General features: G+C 45.8%; 1 protein-coding gene and 1 long non-coding RNA gene across 2 annotated transcripts in view; one reads left to right on the forward strand and one right to left on the reverse strand.

Annotated features, from left to right (window-relative positions):
* Window positions 1–19,401, reverse strand: part of LOC308584199 — a 50,448-nt gene extending 31,047 nt beyond the window's left edge. Inside the window, exon 1 of the long non-coding RNA XR_014006625.1 lies at window positions 18,709–19,401. This is a non-coding gene — a long non-coding RNA (uncharacterized lncRNA). The remainder of the gene's footprint in view (window positions 1–18,708) is intronic.
* The window catches only part of FOXN2 (forkhead box N2), a 43,814-nt gene that overhangs the window by 20,868 nt on the left and 3,145 nt on the right, over window positions 1–19,801 (forward strand). Inside the window, exons 2-5 of the mRNA XM_081188715.1 lie at window positions 180–730; window positions 10,464–10,585; window positions 15,112–15,176; window positions 18,040–18,108. Coding sequence (XP_081044841.1) covers window positions 194–730; window positions 10,464–10,585; window positions 15,112–15,176; window positions 18,040–18,108 — 793 coding nt within the window. The 5' untranslated portion in view covers window positions 180–193. The remainder of the gene's footprint in view (window positions 1–179; window positions 731–10,463; window positions 10,586–15,111; window positions 15,177–18,039; window positions 18,109–19,801) is intronic.

The following is a 19,801-nucleotide window of genomic DNA, read 5'->3' on the forward strand; positions in this document are numbered from 1 at the left end:
TGGGGACAGGGCATTGCGGGTGGTTGTACTATATGATCCTCGGGGTCGCCTCCAATTCTCTGATTCTATTCATTCCTGTGCTTGGATCCTGCGTTCAGAATGCTGGACCAGGTGGGCCCCTGGCCTGATCCAGCAGACTCTCCTTACGCTTCTATAAAAGCTTTCCCCCCTGTTTCTAGGCCAACAAGATTAAATGGGTCCAGTAACTGGAATGACTCCGGACAAGAAAGCTGAAACGCCGGGGGCAGAGAAATCCGCGGGGCTGCGGCACATCCAAAGAATGGGGAGCTTGCCGGAGGCGGTGGACGCGGCTCGGCCGAAGGCCACGGCTGTGGATAGCGAACTGGCCGACGACGAGCTCACAAACTTGAACTGGCTTCACGAAAGCACGAACCTCCTAACAAACTTCAGCCTCGGAAGTGAGGGTCTTCCGGTGGTTAGCCCCCTGTACGACATCGAGGGCGACAGTGTGCCATCCTACCCTTCTTCCTGCTACTCCAACCCCGAGAAGAAATCTGCCACATCGAAGCCCCCCTATTCCTTTAGTCTCCTCATCTATATGGCGATAGAGCATTCGCCCAATAAGAGCTTGCCGGTGAAAGAAATCTACAGCTGGATCCTGGAGCGCTTCCCGTATTTTGCCACGGCCCCCACTGGCTGGAAGAACTCAGTCCGGCATAATCTTTCCCTGAACAAGTGTTTCCGGAAGGTGGAGAGAAGCCACGGCAAGGTGAGAAACGGGCGCTTATCGCTCTTCCTTTTGTTCTTTTTTTTAAAAAAACAAAAAACTAAAACCGTAACCAGTTTGCTTTGCTTGTTGGTTTAAGGGAAAAGATGGTGGAACTTCCTTTGATTCAGGTGTTTTGTTGGAACACACAAACACAAACCATGTCTTTGCTGCCCTACAATTTTGAGAGGGGGTAGCCCTGTTCAGTTCCCTGCAGTGAAACCAACAAAGAGTATTTTGACGCTGTCCAAAAAGACTGACACTTTCCTTCCAGGGGAGTGCAGCCCCATCCTGACCAGGCCTTCTTCCCACCTCCTGGGCTGGAGAACTTAGAGCATGTAACACCTCTGTCTTTTCAGAATACGGTTTCAGTTTGTTGGTCCACATCTGGCCCACCCATCACTTCCTCTGGGCACCCATCTAGCACCCTAGCCACTTAGGACTAGGCTGATGTCAGCAGGTTCCAGGAATCCTCGCTTGGGAGCCTGGATGAGAGCTAGGAGGCTGAGAGGCATTGGGTAGGGAGATGCTTCAGAATCTCAGTATTTATTAGCAGTGGAACAATAGTTTTATGTGGACTGTTTTTGCAACTGTTTTTGGTTTTTTTTTAGTTTGCCATGGTAAAATTGAAAACAAATTGGTAGAATAGAAATCAAATTGGGCTTCCACCTAACTTTGCCTGCCTCCCCAGAGCTTGTAGCTGCAGTATTGGGAGCAAAGCTCAGGCTCGTCTTGCTCCCCAGAAGCAGATGGAGTCTTTATATGACAGTCTTCCTCAGTATGGGGTCCTCTCGATGTCTCTGGGCTACAACTCCCATCAGTTCTGATTATTGGTTGTGCTGGCTGGGGGTTGGTCGGAGCTGGAGCACGATAGCATCAAGTAGGAGAAGAGTGTTGTCGTAGATAGGGCATGAGGAGGGCCTTTTCCTGCTAGGTGTCCTTGTTTCAAGGAAGGATCGTGCAGTTCAGGGGAAGAAAAAGAAACTCCACTTTGGAAGAGTTTGTTGGCCTACAGAGACCCTCATAGGTATGTCCATGAATGGCCAAGAGCATTGTGCAAGGAAGATAACTTACACGCAGCCAGTGTTCGAAGCTCCCATTGTTCTAGGCACATTTTGCGACATGGAATTTCATTAGCGCGAACCGTTTCTGAGCTCTGCGCCTAAGATTTCAGATTAAAGCTTCAGAGTGGAAGGAAAGGAGGACCTTTTTCTTCCTCTAGCTACTCTCTGAAGACTGGAGAAGAGACCCTCTTAAGAATATTAGCGGGGTGGGCAGGGGAAGGACTAGACCCCGTGAAAAATGAACATAATTTTTTAGATGCAGTTCATTCATTTTCAGCTTTGCATTCTTATTATTAAAGAAAGTGTGCCTAAACATTCCATTGTTGCGCCCATGACTAGGATGAAGGTGCCATTTATCTCCTAGCTTTCATATCTGGTGGCCCCGATCTGGTGGAATGCTCTGTCACAAGAGACTAGGGCCCTGCAGGACTTGACATCTTTCCGCAGGGCCTGCAAGACAGAGCTGTTCCACCAGGCCTTTGGCCAAGGCACAGTCTGACCCCCTCCTTTAGTAATCCTCACAGAATTCTAGCCCAATGGTTGCCATGAATTTGATTTTGAATTGATTTTAAAATGAATTGATTTCAGAATGTTGTGTTAGTTTTATTGTTGTTAGCCACTCTGAGCTCGGCTTCGGCTGGGGAGGGCGGGATATAAATAAAATTATTATTATTATTATTAGTATTATTAGTATCTCAGTGTCTAACACTGCCTGCGGCAGGTAGCAGGATACAAGGGACTGTCTCCAGTAAATTGAGATCATTGGAACGGGTGCCGTCAATGTCTGCGTCTGTGTACAGTATTAGTAACCAAAGGAGTGGACAGGCACCCTCTTACTCCCTTTCTGAACACTGATGACTCAGTAATAATTACACGCGAGCGTAAGACATGCCGCAGAAGTTAATATCGGTGCCCCGCTTGCCCACTCTTGTTTCTTTCCTTGCTTTGGTACCTGCCCAGGTGACTCAGGCTTTTGCCAGCTCTTTTGGGTGTACCTTTCAGAGCCTGCGCGCCCTGGGGAAGGATGTGGTTGTTTCAGAACAGCTGGAAATTGCATGTTGCGTCAGCCCCGCTTCCTAAAGTGGAAGAGATTAGTTATTTGAAAGTTGTGCTGTTTGCGGGGGGTGGGTAGAGACAGCTTAGCGTGTGAAGTATGGGCTCAAATAGCAGCCTGGTTTGTGTTGCCATGGCAGCATTTCCTCTTGCTTGGCTGGCTTGCGAGAGGCTGCCGCCGCCACGATGCCGAGGTTGTGTTCCTGCTGATCCGGTGGTGTGCCATTTGCTGGGGGTGGGGGCGGGCAGGAGGGGGGAGGGAGGAACCTCTCTTTCCTCCGTCTTTTCTCTTTTTTTAAGCTCAGGCACGAAGGCACGTACAAGGCACACGTGTGTGCGTGTTGATGCAACCCGAACTCAGGAGTATCAAAGGGGAAGAACACTGCCGCTTTCTAAGTTGCTCTGCAAAACCGGTTTTGGAGTTCCTCACAGAGGATCTGCTTATGCAATGGAAACAGGATATGTGCGCAGATCAGATCTGCTGAAATAACACAACTCGGCTTTGTTACATAGCCAGGGTAGCTGTCTGGAGCAGGGCGTGTTTCTCACCTGAGGGCCGTGCTTCTGCTAAATTGGACCCAGTTTTCAGGTCAAACGTAACTGCAGATAGAAAGCTGCCTTCTACGAGCCAGGCCATTGGTCTGCCTAGCTCAGTATTGTCTACCTCTTTAGTATTTAAGGCAGGAGTTCCCTCTCTATGCTGTAGATTGAGCATGTGCCCTACTAGTGTGGCTGGGGCAACCCAGTCAGATAGCAGGGTATTATTATTATTATTATTATTATTATTATTATTATTATTATTATTATTATTATTATTACCACCACTGGCCCATTGCTCTCTCATGCAGAAAGAAGTGTGGACATAGGGGTGCAAAAGTGGCCAAGATCTGAACTTAAAAGCAAACCTATTTATTGCTCCCTCTCCTTCCCCTGCTACTCTTGGAGCTGGTGAGAACTGCTATTAGCTTCCAGGTTAAAACTTTCCAAGCCTGTCTTTGCATGTTTGGAACTATGATTTGTAAAAGACCAGTAGTAAATAGTGCAAGTGATGCAAAACCTGCTTATTGTGCTTTCCCACGGAGTGGAGGCAGGGTATGACAGATGTTCAAGAAATGCTCACTTTAAGAAAAAAAAGTTGGTTTTATTTTCTGTTTTTGGCAATGTGAAGATGCTAGGGGTGAGTCAGGAACTTCCCAATGCAGTGTGTTTCTGCAGTTCGTCTTATTTAGCTAGCTGATGTGTGCAGCCTGCCTGCCTTGTTCAAAATCATAGACTTTTTAGAAGCTGAAGGGTCCTTGGAGTTCATCTTGTCAATGTGAAGGTTTTCTCTCCCTGTTTATATTCTCATCACCGCTACAAAAATGTCTGCTTGGACAAAGCATCACATTTTGGGATTGGGATCGCAGCTTCTGCAATGTCAGCTTCCCTTGTAACACACAGGTGTTACCTTCAAGACAAAGGCTTCTATTTCCAAGTGTATTTAGAAATAATGGCCACTGAAAGTAGACTGGCTTATTTCTGATACCCTAGGCAATGAGCTGACCTGTGAGATCCTTTATAGCAGGGGTAGGGAGCCTACGGCCCTCCAGAGGTTGTTGGATTCCAACTCCCAGAAGCCCCCATCAGCATGGCCAACAGTTAGCAATTGTGGGAGCTGCGGTCCAGCAACAAATAGCTGAGTTCTAAAAAGTACATTCAGGGGAGTCATTTCAGCTTCACCTCTGGTGATGATGAACTCAAATGACTGGCCAGGACGATCGGATAAAGCTATAATACTTTCAGGAGATGAAGTTGCCTTCCATACCAAGTAGGATGGGGTCTTAGGTGGTAGCCTTTCATAGCCAGCCCGATACCCCAGGGTCTGAACCTGGGATCTTCCACAAACAAGCCATATTATCTGCCACTGATCCCAAGGTAGGCAACCTGGTGCTCACCAGGTGCTGAAACTCCCATTGCACAGTACGGATGCTGGCTGGTGTTGGGTAGCGGTTACAGGGTCAGACTAGGACCTTGTAGACCAGGGTTCAAATCCATGGAGCTCACTAGATGGCCCTAGGCCCCAGTCACCGCCTCCCAGCCTAACTGAGCACATGGGGTTGTTGCAGGGATTATTTTTTTAAAAAAACAGCATTTTAAAATTAGCTTTTCAAACTTTATAAATTCTTTTAAACAACCATCAGAACATGTATCTCATATTAGTTGACTTCCCACCCACCCTTCCGTTGTGTTCTTTTCGTACCTTAGAAAGCTGCTGTATTACTTATATTTTAGCCATTACATATGTTAATCATAAATGATTAAACTACCACTATCCGCTGCTATACTTTAAATCCTGCATAACCATGATATTTTTTGAAAATATTTCCATTCTTCAAGAAATTTTTCTTCATTCTGTTCTTTATTTATCACAGTTAAGTCTAGCCATCTCAGTGTATTCAATCATCTTTGTTCACCATTCTTCTTTCGTTGGGACTTCATCTTTTCCCGTTTTTAAGGGTTGTTTCAGGGTTTAAAGGAGGTGTGGAAGCACCATGGACACCACTTTGAGCTCCTTGGAGAAGAAATTTGGGGTGCAGATGCAGTTAATTAAATAAATAAGAGCTGCCTCAAGCACCCAGAAGAAAGATCGAGATGCAAATGGAACGAATGGTTGTTATTTTGAAACAGGCTCTGTTAATTCGTTGCCTGAAGAGAAAGAAGCCCATAGCACCCTTTTCCACACGGCCTTTCCAAATGAGATACCATTAGAAATGCAAGCAAACCTGCTATTAAGAAATTACGCTATTAATTGTATCCATTACTGCTTTCAACACTTCTTAGTTTTTCAGCGGTGGTTTGCTTCCAGCAGGCGCTTTGAAGCAGAATGGTTGAGTTACGCACGTAAACCCCTCTCCTTCTCCTTCTTCTTCGATCACTCATAGCTGAGTAAAACTGTCTTCCATTAACAGTGAGTCCGTAAGTGATTGTGGAGGCCAATTCTGGATCCACACGTCCTTCCACAGTGGGGACATAAGTTTCCGGGCAAGATTTGATCACGGTGTGGATTTGCCAAGCGTGCCTTCCACTTAGCACGTTTCTCCCTTGCGTCCTGAGTTCGAGCGCCTTCAAAGCCCATGACACCTTTGGCAAAGGCTGTTCTCCAACTGGAGCGCTCACAGGCCAGGGTTTCCCAATTGTCGGTGTTTATACAACATTTTTAAAGATTTGCCTTGAGAGAGTCTTTAAACCTCTTTTGTTGACCACCAGCATTACGCTTTCCATTTTTAAGTTTGGAATAGAGTAGTTGCTCTACCCCTGTGTAAAAAGGAGGAGGAGGCTGCCTCAGGCAAGCCAAAAATGTCTATCTTGCAGCCTTGAACATCATCACGGGGATTAAAGCTTGGTTCAGATATTTATTTGGTTCCTGAATCGTCATACGGAAAGCCCCGCTCAGTCAGGCCAAAGGCCCATCTCATCCAACATCCTGTTCTCACAGTGGCCAACCAGATGCCTATGGGAAACTCACAAGCAAGACCTGGGGCAACAGCCATCTCCCCACTTCTGATGCCCAGCAATTGTGTTCAGGGGCACAATCCCCCAGCAGTGGTGGGAGGAACACAACTATCGTGGCTAAAGGCCATTGATAGCCTTAGCTTCCATGAGTTTGTCTGATCATCTTTAAAGTCACCCATAACTACCACTGTTTTAGAATCATAGAATCATAGAATCATAGAGTTGGAAGAGACCACAAGGGCCATCGAGTCCAACCCCCTGCCAAGCAGGAAACACCATCAGAGCACTCCTGACATATGGTTGTCAAGCCTCTGCTTAAAGACCTCCAAAGAAGGAGACTCCACCACACTCCTTGGCAGCAAATTCCACTGTCGAACAGCTCTTACTGTCAGGAAGTTCTTCCTAATGTTTAGGTGGAATCTTCTTTCTTGTAGTTTGGATCCATTGCTCCGTGTCCACTTCTCTGGAGCAGCAGAAAACAACCTTTCTCCCTCCTCTATGTGACATCCTTTTATATATTTGAACATGGCTATCATATGACCCCTTAACCTCCTCTTCTCCAGGCTTTTACATAGGGGGGAAAATAACCCCAGGTATTTTTCTGGTGCACACAGAATGAGGCATGTCTCTTGGGGAAAGGGCTGGATTTGAAAGTGGAGGGCGTGGAATGGAATGGAGTATCCCTGCTGGAACCCTGAACAGGAGCACTGCATGCTGCAACACATCGTTGCAGACCCCACCTATAAGCAGCAAACCAGCCAGAACAACTTCCTGCAAAACCAGCATTTCGGCCACTGTCTCCCTGTGGAGTTGCCATATTTTTGCCTGATTTTAGGATGTCTGGGAACAAGGGCAGGGCACGGCTTTCTCTGTGTACTGAAGACCACCCATGGAAAAGTTCGGCAGGCCTGCTGCTTTCTATTTTCTGTGTTTAGGATGTCTGTTAAGAACATGGGTTTGCGGGAGAGTGTGTGTAAGAGAAGGCAAATTCTATGCCAAACCTATCAGATAATTTCTTTTAGAGCCTGCTTTTACAGAAGTTAGAATTGTCGTTTATCCTGGGGCAGCTGAGTTCGTGCCCATGGTGGGCAGGACCAGGTGCAAAAGCGGGTGCAGCAATGGATGTCCGTTTTCTCATCGTGACGCAGGATAGTTTCTACACCTTCTCTATTCTCAATCCTGGAGAGCAAGAGGCTTTCATAGAATTGTAGAATTGGAAGGGAGCCCAGGGGTCATCTACTCCAACGCCTTGCAATGCAGGAGCATCCATGAGAGATGGCTGTTCAACCTCTGTTCAAGGCCACATTCCAGCCAGTCAAAAGCTTTTGAAAAGGGTGCAAAGCAGCTCTGGCGAGGGCGGTGCTTGGAAGAGGTATGTGATTTGGGGAGCGTGCTGAGGGCCTGGTGGAGAGATCTGGTGAGCTTCAGGTTCTCCACACTAGGTTCTCCACACTGATGTAGAGGGACCAGCTGCCTAGCTTGGCGTGAGGCAGCGTCGTGGTTCCTCTGTTGCTGTAAAATCAAACTGTATTCAAAACAGCCGTGTTTCTTAGGGTTTGAATCAGGATTGCTGATGGTTTCATGCCTTGACACTGTGGCAGGTGTTGAGTAGGATGTTTGGGATGTCATGAAACATACAAGGTTTTCCGTCAATCTGTCGAGAGAGATGTTCTCTCAGCTGGCAGCTTGACCCTTCTCCTCCCGCTTTTTCAACTTGCTTCCTGGATCTGATGGGAAAGTGTTTGCGGTAGGGGGCTGGGGATGGAGTTTGCAAACAATCACTTATTTTCCAACATCTGGTGCTGTGCAGATGTTGTTGGGACTGCAGCTTTCCTCAGACTCCGCCAGCATAGCTAGAAAAACACCTGGAGGGCAACACCTGTCCCTGTGCCTTTCTGAAGGACTGTCCCTGTCCCAAGGAACTGCGTAAGGTTGATAATTCCCACCCCTCCAGTATGGTGGGTACCAGGCAGAAGCTGTTGAAAAACCCATCTTAAGTGCTTGGAAGTGAGTGGCCGCCATGTTTTAAAAGGTTAACCTGCCCATTTGCCCATTAAGTGCATAGGATGGCTGTGATGTTGCAGTAGATTTGGTAGAATCTTGGTGTGTGAATAAATGGCAGCCTTGCTCAACCTGGTACCCTCCATACATTGCTGGACTATGACCCCCTAGCAATGTTAGAAATTAGACAGGTGACCAGGCGCATTTTGCTACTGGTGCAGGTCCAGTTGCTACCATGTTGAGATCTCTGAATGCCAGGTTGGTGACTGGCATCTCCATCTGGCTGGAGCAGGTAAGAAGAAGAGCTTTTAATTGCTTTTATTGTTGTTATTTAGTCGTTTAGTCATGTCCGACTCTTCGTGACCCCATGGACCAGAGCACGCCAGGCACTCCTGTCTTCCACTGCCTCCCGCAGTTTGGTCAAACTCATGCTGGTGGCTTCGACAACACTGTCCAACCATCTCGTCCTCTGTTGTCCCCTTCTCCTTGTGCCCTCCATCTTTCCCAACATCAGGGTCTTTTCCAGGGAGTCTTCTCTTCTCACGAGGTGGCCAAAGTATTGGAGCCTCAGCTTCAGAATGGATAGGTTTGATCTTCTTGCATTCCATGGGACTCTCAAGAGTCTCCGCCAGCACCATAATTCAAAAGCATCAATTCTTCGGCGATCAATTGCATTTACAGTCCACCTTTTTTCCAAGGAGTACGAATCTCACACACCCCTCAGTTAATCTCTACAACAACCCTGTGAGGCAGGTTAAGAGGCTGCGACTGGCCCAAGGTTACCTAATGAGCTTCATGACTGAGTGGGGATTTGAACCCTGATCTCCCAGGTCCTAGTCCAGGCATAGGCAAACTCCGGCCCTCCAGATGTTTGGGACTCCAATTCCCATCATCCCTGACCACTGGTCCTGTTAGCTAGGGATGATGGGAATTGCAGTCCCAAACATCTGGAGGGCCGGAGTTTGCCCATGCCTGTCCTAGTCCGACATTCCAACCGCTACACCACACTGGCTTCCTAGAGTCCTTCTGCTATGGGGCAGCTCTATAAATTAAGTAGGTAAGTAAATATGGGGAAAGCAAAACGTCACCTAGAGAAGGATCTGAAATGTTTTCCTTGAAGCTTGTATTTGTTTTATTCTGCATTGTGTTATTTGATGTTTTAATGTGTTGTAAACTGCTTTGAGATTTTTTTCTTTAAAATATAAAGCGGCATAGAAATGATATACCCGTATATACTCCAGTATAACCCAACCCAAATATAAGCTGAGGCACCTAATTTTACCACAAAAAACTGGGAAAACTTATTGACTCGAGTATAAGCCGGTTCACCATACCACAAACCTCCTGGTGGGCTGGAGTGCGGCATGGGGGGCTTCTGTCTCCCCCCCCAGCCCCTCCCAGCCCCCTGCCTACCTAGGGTGCTGCCGAGAGGCAGAGGCTGGTGGCGGCAGTGATGGAGGAAGAACAAGCAGCCCGAAATTGCGGCAAAGGCAGTAGAGGAGGAAGGAACAGCCCAAAAGGGACCCTCACTCGAGTATAAGCCGAGGGGGGCTTTTTCAGCATAAAAAATGTGCTGGAAAAGTCGGCTTACACACGAGTATATATGGTGTATTATACGTATATATATAATTGCAAATTCCACAGGAAAAAAAGATGCCTAGACATTCCATTGTGGCAACCGTAACCCACGTTCAAGGTGCCATTTGTTGATGACCTGAGATACCTGAGTTTCTTACACTGCCTCCTAGCTGGGGCTGATGGGAGTTGTGGTCCTGAACATTGGGACGCCCCCTTAGTTGAGGAAGCTTGATGTACGGAATGGTGCACAGACTTTGAAGTGCAATTTGTCAGCCTTGGGGTGCGAGTCTGTCTCAGCAGCCTCCAGCCTGCCGTGAGCATATTTCATCTACGACCCAGAGTCTCTCAAGTACCAAAATTGGCAGTTCATCATCACAAGTTTGCAAACTGGATATGCTGCTGCCTTAGGACTGTTTCCCCGCAGGAGGTATCCTGGAATGAGTCGGTTGTGGAAGTGGTGGTCCTGTCCTCTGAAGCGGCTTACGCGGGCACGCACAAAATGGGAGAAGTCCTTCGTAATAAGCACGGGTGCTTTTGTTGTTTCCTAGGTGAATGGAAAAGGTTCTTTGTGGTGTGTGGACCCAGAATATAAACCGAACCTAATACAAGCCCTGAAGAAGCAGCCTTTTCCCTCTGCCTTTTTTTATACCCCACCAGCATCACCACTGAGGTAGGACTCTTGTTGCTCTAAACACAGGGCAATCTGGGACGGGTGGTTGGTGGAATGCAGATTTCCGTCTAGATCAGTGTTGTCCGCAGGTGGTGATACATTTTTTTTGGGAAAAAAAATAGAACATTAGTTTTGGTTTTGGTAAGTCTAGAAGAAAGAATCAGCCATAGCTTAGTGTGGAGAAGGTCCTAGGTTCATCTCCAGACTCCCACACCCTTCTCCAAACATTGTAGCCTTGCAAAGCCATTACCAGCCAAGATCAGGCAACACAGAGGAGCAATTCGATTCTCATTGAATGGTGAACTTGCGCAGTCTGCCCTTTGTGAAACAAGGCATGAAGCGAAACACAGCCACCCTTCAAAATTTGCAGTTCTGTGAATTTTGTGGTGCATTTCTTCAGGCAAGTAGAGCCATAGAATTGTAGAGTGGGAAGGGACCCTGAGGGTCATTTAGTCCAGCCCCCTGCGAGGCAGGAATCTCAGCTAAGACAGATGACTATCCAACCTCTGTAATGTGTACAAAAATGCTTGTACTGGGGTAAAGCATGTTAGCAGGAATATGAACGTATTGATGGGAAGAGCGTCCAAGCACACATATTAGAGGAAATAGTAAAAAAAGAAGAGGTGTATATCAGGCAAAAATTATATATATATAAAATAGGAGAAACGTTGCACTGAAACACTGCTGAATTTTCACGAGGACTCTTCTCTTTTTAAAAAAAGTGCAAACTGATTTGAACATATGAAGAACTGAGCTTAGGACTAGAAAAAATAAGAGAACACAGAGAAAATAAGACTTAGCCATCGCTCAGTCTAAGACAGCTTCACATGTTGACTACCTTCTTTCGATTATCCTTGCTATTCTGCTTGAATATAGGAAGCATCTTTTTAAAAAAACAATGGCAACAGCTGAATGTTTGTGTTAGCTGAGAGAGACTTACTGGAATCTATATCCCAGTGGAACGTCTTGATTAAATGTTATGGGCAGATTGCATTTGATATCCCTTCTCTGATAGAAAGCATACAGGAGCAGAATGGGTGGGAAGCCATTTTTGGCAATTCCTTCTCCCCCCACCTCATCCCCTCCCAGTCAGCTCTGAAGGCTCACCACAAAACCTAAAACTAAGGAACTGAGAACAAATTATAAAGATCAAGAGTAGCCAACATGGTGGTCTTCAGATGTTGCTGAATTGCACCTTCCATCATCCCTGACCAATAGGGCACATTGGCCGGAGTTGATGGGAGCTGGAGACTATCAGCACCTGAAGACCACCATGTTGGCTGCCTCTGATAAAGAGATCATGTAGATTTCAACTAGGCTTGCTTCCAAGTAAGTGTTTTGAAGATTGTAGTTGCAAGCTAAAATTAATTTTCTGGTCGCATTTGGGTCATGCAGAACTTGTTTTTTTGTGTGGGGGAGATTGGGTATTTATGCTCCCAGTTTAGAAGTTGAGCCAACTGCCTGATAGAAAGCAAATGAACTTGTGGTGGGAGAAAATGGAGCTCATAGCTGGCTCTTAGCCCAGGTCACCACCGCCAGCCTACGGTAGAAACAGTTTGCCCGTTGCAAACACAGGAATGCCTTTCAGCCAAGGCTGCCCCTCAGTGACGTGCAGTGAGGAGAAATCCATTCCAGCAACGAATCCAACGGAGAAAATATCAATTGGTGTTTTACGCAAAACTGACGCTCTACCCAATTAACGAAAGAGTTAGATGCGCTCTGAAAATCGACACAACTAATCAACTTTAGGAGAAATCTTTAACCTGACCAAGATGGAAAGGCCTTATTGGCAAAGCGCCAAGGCTGAAATGAAATTTTGGGAGTCCCTTAACAACAAAAAGTCGAGCCTGTATCCATGTCTGGCATGAACTGAAAAACAGCTGACGTGCTTTGCTTTTGTTTTTCTTTCTGCCAGAAGCATTGCATATGTAGGAGCACAGAGATCGGAGCTTGGTAGCTCCCAAGGGTGGCTGGACCCTTTGGGATTGGTAGAGTGGAAGGCGGACAACAGTCGCTTGAGCAGAGCCTCCCGTTGACTGGTTGCAAGTAGACTGAAGTTGGTGGGCCACAGGTGTTAAACGCTGACAAGGTCTCACTCCTCTTTGCAGTTGTGCTGCAGTTTTCTGCGCTAACTGCAGATTCCGGATCAGGCACAAGGGAAGGCCCGCATGGAGCGCATTTCATTAATCCAGCCTTGAAGTAACCTATGCATGAGTGACTATGGCCAGCCTTTCCACTCAAACATGATTGCAGGACTGCAGCCCGTGTTTTGAATGTGAACGGTAGTGTCATAACTAGAAGATGTCTTGCCAGTTTTTGTTTGGATATTCCGGGGCCCAAGACAGACTTCCTGTTACAGACAGAATGTCAGATAGGGATGGAGGAGCAACTCGATTCAGTTTGCATGTGAAGGCAAACCTATGTAACTTGTAGCTTTTTAAACAAGACAACAATCCGGAACACGGCCATCCTTCAAAACTGGCACTTCTCTGAATTTTGCAGGGCCAAACTGTGTTTACAAAAATGCATAGGCTGGGCTAAAAATGAAAACGACATGCAAAAGATGCATTACCTGAAGGAAAATTGCTTTGCAAAAATGTGTATGTTAGTGGTAAAATTGCATATGAAAATGTTTGTGGTAGGAGAAATTTGCCCTAAAAATGTGGATGAATTTTCACAAGGACTTTAAAAAGAAAATTCTACACTGCTGTAGAAACATGGGGAACTGAAATTGGCAGATTTGCTGTTCTGTCGTGTCAAACTGGCTGCCCTTCATTAGGTTAACAAATACTGGTGCTGAGGAGACGAGGTCCTTTTAAAATCATCAGGGCAGCTAAAAGTTCTGCAGTGTTGTCCCTGAGGTAGATTATGTGCACCACTGCAGGAAGGACGCATGACTTCCAGTCCCCTTTTCCCAAAATAGACTAGAGCGCAGTAGAAATTCTCGCCAGGAGGGCTCCTGTTAACAGATGCTTGTTTCAGACTTTATTCTCCAACTCACTTAGGGAAAATCATCTTTAAAGGAACACACACACACACAGAGAGAGAGAGAGAGAGAGAGAGAGAGAGAGAGAGAGAGAGAAAGCATTCTTTACAAAGACGGCTTTAAAAATATGTGGTGGTGTTTGGCTTGAGAACACTTCCCACACACTTTAGAACAGGATTTGCAAGGCCTGTGCTGGAGCTCAGTGCTTGCGGCCCTGGAGTAAAGCCAGATCTAGAGACGGGGGTTTAAAACAAGACAGGAAGAAATGCCAAGGGAAACTCTGTTTCTGAGAAAGAAATGGCAGGGCAAGAGGACGCAGGATCAGGATAAAAAGCACAAAACGGTTGCTCATTAACAGAGGTTCTAGTCCTCAGGAGTATGGAAACCTGAAGGTGGAATCCAGAAACGTAGTAAGTTGCCTTAGACCAGTTCAAACTATTTGCCCAAGTAGCCCAGTATTATCTCACTGGAAGTGGCACTTCATTATCTTAGGCAGAAGTTTTTTCACATCACCAGAGTTGGAACCCAAGACATTCTGCAGCCAGAGTATTGCCCATCACTGAACTCTGTCCCCTACAGGTGCAGAAATGTTTTGATCTGGTAGGCTAGATCTTTATATCCCAGCACCCCACCAGCTAACTCTGACAGGTGGGCAGGACAACTCACTTGTCAATCATCTGATATCATCATGATATCAGGTGCTGAACAGGTCTCACCAAGTGGGATTGAAGTCCCTGTGCACTAGTTGATGGGGAGAAGGTTTGATCCTGTTTTCTGCACCAACTGTGCCTTTGCCTGCCCCACACATATAGGGCATCAGGTGTGCTACAGCTGGGTGTGGTTTGGGGGAAATGGTCTGACGGGCCAAATGGGGACTGTTTCACACATTCCGCAGCAGCCAGCCAGGGTTTTTAATCAAGTGTCTTCTCAAAGGGATTTGCAGTCAATCTCCTGATGAGCAAGCAATTATGATAGTGTGTTTTCAGACACCTCTGTCTTGTTCACACTGTCAGTGTTTAGATATAAGCTCCCTTCCGCAACTCATTAGTTTCACGTCTTTGAAAAGTAAGTCTGAATAGGCTCTCAGTCTGTGGCAAGCTGTCAAATGTGGCAGTGGGTTTAGATGCAGTCCTTTTATTTCTGTTTTCTTGAGATCAGTAGCAAAAATGCCAGTTGCGGATATAATATAATAGGCAAGCTTAGCAGTTTTTGACTTTGTTAACTAAATGCCCGCAAAAGAAACCTGTTAGATCAGGTTTCCGGGACATCAGAAAATGTTCAGCGGCAAGGCGCCCTAGGGATTTGCATAGGGAAACCTCCCAACTCAAATCTTCTCCAGAAAACCCACATCACAGATTAGGTCAGCTCTGTAATACACCAGGTTTAAGACTCACACCAGGCCAGCAGTCCTTGTTGACATCACTTCTGGTACAGGAGAGATCCTGCCATTTTGAAATCCTTGAAGGTGCAAATATGGCTAGACTAAGTGAATTCTGTCTTGGTTCAGCAGTCTCTAAACCTTCCTTCTCCTCTCTTCCAGTGGTTCACCTTCTCCTCACTACTTAACCTCAGTTTTGAAACAGAATCAAGGTCGATCTATCAAAGGTAAGTTGTGCTATCCATTGTCCATGTTTTAGCTCTTCTTTGGGTGGCTTTATAGACTCAGTCTGTGGCCTGGTACAGATGTTGTGGCCAAATTATGGTTTGGTGATCATGAACAACAGATTCCTTCCTGCACTTCCTGGCTTGGGGATTTGAGCACATGGGGAGAGGCAGGAACGCACAAACACCAAAAGCTGTCCACAATGGCCAAACTATAATTTGGCCGCAACATTTGTACTAGATCACAAATCACGCAACCTGTGGCCACCACAAATGTATCAGTTTGCATCCCAAACCATGGTTTAAACCTGTAGACGTGGTTTAGTTGCAGCATCTGAACTCGGCTTGGTTGTTTCCAGAAGTTCTGTTAAAGGTCTTCTCTCTTGACATTTTCCATTCTAGTTTCTCGGACCAATCTAAGGCCTCCTCATCTGCACTATCCATTTTAAAGCGGCTCTTTACAACTTTCAACAGTCATCTCTTCCCCCAAAGCATCCTGGGAAGTGTAGTTTGTGGAGGATGTCTATTCCTGTGAGAGCCCCATTCCTATCGCAGAGCTACAATTCTCAGAGTGGTTTAACAATCAATTCCTCTTCCCTGGGAAATCTGGGAAATGTAGTTCTGTGAGGAGAATAAGGATCTCCTAACAACTCCCAATCCCCACAACAAAGTAGAGTACCTGGAATTCTTTGGGGGAAGCCATGACTGTTTAGAGTGGTTCGATACTGTTTTGAATACATAGTGCCGATGGGGCCTTAAAGCACCAATTTAATCTGAACTTTAGTCTCGATTCCATCTTCTTTTTTAACAGCTGCATTTGCAATCAGGACTCCTCTAAATCTTAAATTGTTTTTTTCCATTTATCATTTAGATGTTTTTCAGCATCTCAACTTGTCTTCCCTTTTCGCCTTCTCGATTCTCACCCCCCCCCCCGCCAGCCCCAGAACCTTGTTTTGCTTCAGTGATTGTCTGGCTATTCCTTCCAACTTTGTAATTGATTAAGCACTTGGAGGAGATTGGGGCGCTGAACAAGATCTCTGTCCACCCATTTTTAAATTGGTTGTTGCAACGATGTGATCTAGAGGACCAGTGTGGTTGGCACCTATCAGCATGAATGTGGGGGAATCCAGTGTGTGTCAGCTGTGGAAAAGGCAAATTCCACACTAGGGATCTTTAGGAATGGGACTGAAAATTAAAGTGCTGATACCACAGTAGCATCAAAGAAATCTATGGTGCAACCACATTTGGAATAATGTGTGAAGTTCTGGTTGCCTCACCTCAAAAAGGACATTGCAGAGCTTGAGAAGTTTCAGGAAAAGGCACCTAAAATGATCCAAGGGGATCGAGCAACTACCCTATCAGGGAAGGCCACAACTTTTAGACCCTTAGCTTAGAGGTGTGTTAAGAAGGGACATGGTGCTGGTATATAAAATGATTCATGCTCTGGAGAAAAAAGTTTTTCTCATAACACTAGAACACATGGGCGTCCAATGACGTTGAATGTTGGAAGATTGGGAGATTCAGAACAGACAAAAGAAAGTAGTTTTTCTTGCAGTGTGTAGTTAAAGGAGAGAATTTGCTGCTACAGGATGCAGTGATAGCTTTAAATGAGGATTACACAAATGCATGGAGGATAAATCTAATAATAATAATAATAATAATAATATAATAATAATAATAATTTTACCCTGCCCATCTGACTGGGTTGCCTCAGGCACTCTGGGTGGCTTCCCATATCTATAAAAAAGAGAAACATTAAACATTAAAAAGCTTCCCTATACAGTGGTACCTCGGGTTACATACGCTTCAGGTTACAGACTCCGCTAACCCAGAAATAGTGCTTCAGGTTAAGAACTTTGCTTCAGGGTAAGAACAGAAATCGTACTCCGGCGGCACAGCAGCAGCAGGAGGCCCCATTAGCTAAAGTGGTGCTTCAGGTTAAGAACAGTTTCAGGTTAAGAACGGACCTCCGGAACGAATTAAGTACTTAACCCGAGGTACCACTGTATAGGGGAAGAATAGAATCATAGAATTGTAGAGTTGGAAGGGACTCCAAGGGTCATCTAGTCCAACCCCCTGTAATGCAGGAATGTCAGCTGAAGCATCCATGACAGATGGCCACCCAGCCTCTGATTAAAAACCTCCAAGGAAGGAGAGTCCACCACCTCCCAAGAGAGTCCGTTCCACTGTCAAACAGCTCTTACTGTCAGAAAGCTCTTCCTGATGTTTAGTCAGAATCTCCTTTCCTGCAACTTGAAGCCACTAGTTCGAGTCCTGCCCTCCAGAGCAGGAGAAGACATAGCCGGCCGGTATGGCTATGTTTCACTGCCTCCCCTGTCAGAGGCAGTATGCTGGGAATCACAAGCAGGAGTTGGAGGCTTCCCATGGGCATGTGGTTGGCCAATACAAGGACAAGATGCTGCACTGGGTGGGCAGGCAGGGCTTGGCAATTGCTTGACTCTGAAGCTTGCTAGGTATCCTTGGTCAAGACACTTACCTCACTTCTTATCCTAAGCCATGGGTATGCAGACTAAGGCCTGGGGGCCGGATCTGGCCAAATCACCTTCTAAATCTGGCCAGCGGACGGTCCGGGAATCAGTGTATTTTTACATGAGTAGAATGTATGCTTTTATTTAAAATGCATCTCTGAGTTATTTGTGGGGCATAGGAATTCGTTCATTCCCCCCCCCCAAAAAAAAATATAGTTCGCCCCCCCCCACAAGGTCTGAGGGACAGTGGACCGGCCCCCTGCTGAAAAAGTTTGCTGACCCCTGTCCTAAAAACGAAGTGTGTTTTTAAAAGCATGGTCATGTTTCACTCCTCTAGATGAAACCTAATGGGAGGCAATTTCCTTTTCCTTTTCCAGACTCTGATATTGATGCTGCTACTGCCATGATGCTCCTGAATACTTCCATTGAAGAAGGCATTTTAGATTGTAAGTAAAAATAGGTTTTTGCTGCCTTTCTGTTTCTCAGTGCTGCTGCTGTATTAAATCCCTTTTCAAATGCAAAATTTTAGTTAGAGCGGCTGATGGTTTCACAGAAAACCCTTGAGGCCATTTATTTGTTTGTTTGTTTTAAAAAGCCCTCCTTTAGAATATTGATTTGCGACATGAAATGAAATGAAATAATGTATACCCTGTTTGCTTGGTAGAAAGTCCCGTTGTGTCCAGCTGGACTTACTTGCAGGTAAATGTCCTTAGGATTACAGCACAAGCTAAATCTCGTTACTTTGAAACGGTACCGCATCTTGGAATGCATATATGGCTTATTTATTTGTAACTGTAATTTTAAATACTGACAGCTCATATTAAACCATTAATGTGAAACTAAGACAGTTTTAACGAAGCAGTTGGTTACTCTATTCAAAGCCTTTACCCAAATTACACTTTTATTCCCTCCAACCCCCCCCCCCCCAATTCAGCCTCATCTGCACTATAACTGGGGATTCTGCTAGAAGCCTCTTTTCCAACCCTTTGCTGAGCTTTTGTCCTGCAGCAATGCCCTGGAAATATTCCCTGTAATAATCCTCCTACCTGTCACGGTTCAAAGATGTTTCTTACTTCTCCTCTTGGAGCTGCAGACAGGCCTTTCCCCCCCCCTGCCTTTTCAGCCTAGGTTGGCTAGTTCAAGTAGGCCCAGTAAGTCTTTGGTCACTGTGCCTCTCCTCCTGCCTCTCAGGTCTTCCTCCTCCTTCAGCTTCTTTCTTCTTCTGGCTCTCTGCTGACCAGCGCCGGGCTATTTATACACTCCTCTGGCCCAACCCCGGCCAATCATCCGGTGTAACTGAAAATTCTAAACCTGCACCCACCAATCAAAAGACGCACGCCTTCTATCCTTCATTTGCATTCCGAGAATTCGAACGCCAACCCTTCCTCACAGCTGTCAGTTAAGGCCCTGTTCCGCCACAGTTAAACCAACTGTCGCCGGACCACACAGAAAACTTCCCTCATAAATGTACGTTCCGAATCAAATGTTGGGAATGCCTTACACAATGCATGGGATTTCTCAACAACAGGGTCCAATAAATTCTGAAGGGCAGCGTGGTGACTATTATTAATCTATTGATTAAATTTGCTTACTTCCCTTCATCTGTAGATATCGGAGAGGTTCGTGACATAAAAATACATAACCACAAATCAATAAGCCACCCCCCACTCTTGCCTTAGACTGTTCCAAGTGCACCAGTATTTATTATTTTTAATGATTTTATTGATACATCACGACAGCAACAACAAAACAGAAGAGAAAACAATACACACGCACACACACGCACACACGCACACACACACACACACACACACACACACACAGAGTAATAAAAAGATATTAGAAATTAGATAATGACAACAAAAGTTACAAAAGTAACTAAATTTATTTATTATATCAGTTTGTTATGGGAGAGCCCACCACCTCTCGTGGGAGTCCGTTCCACTGCTGAACAGCTCTTACTGTCAGACAGTTTTTCCTGATATTTAGTCGGAATCTCATTTCTTGTAGCTTGAAGCTGTTGGTTCGAGTTCTACCCCCCCCCCCCAGAGCAGGAGAAAACAAGCTTGCTCCCTCTTCCATGGGACAGCCCTTAAGATATTTGAAGGTGGCTTTCGTTGTCTCCTCTTTTCCAGGCTA

This window comes from Podarcis bocagei (assembly GCF_964188305.1).
Source record: "Podarcis bocagei genome assembly, chromosome: 3".
Lineage (NCBI taxonomy): Eukaryota > Metazoa > Chordata > Lepidosauria > Squamata > Lacertidae > Podarcis > Podarcis bocagei.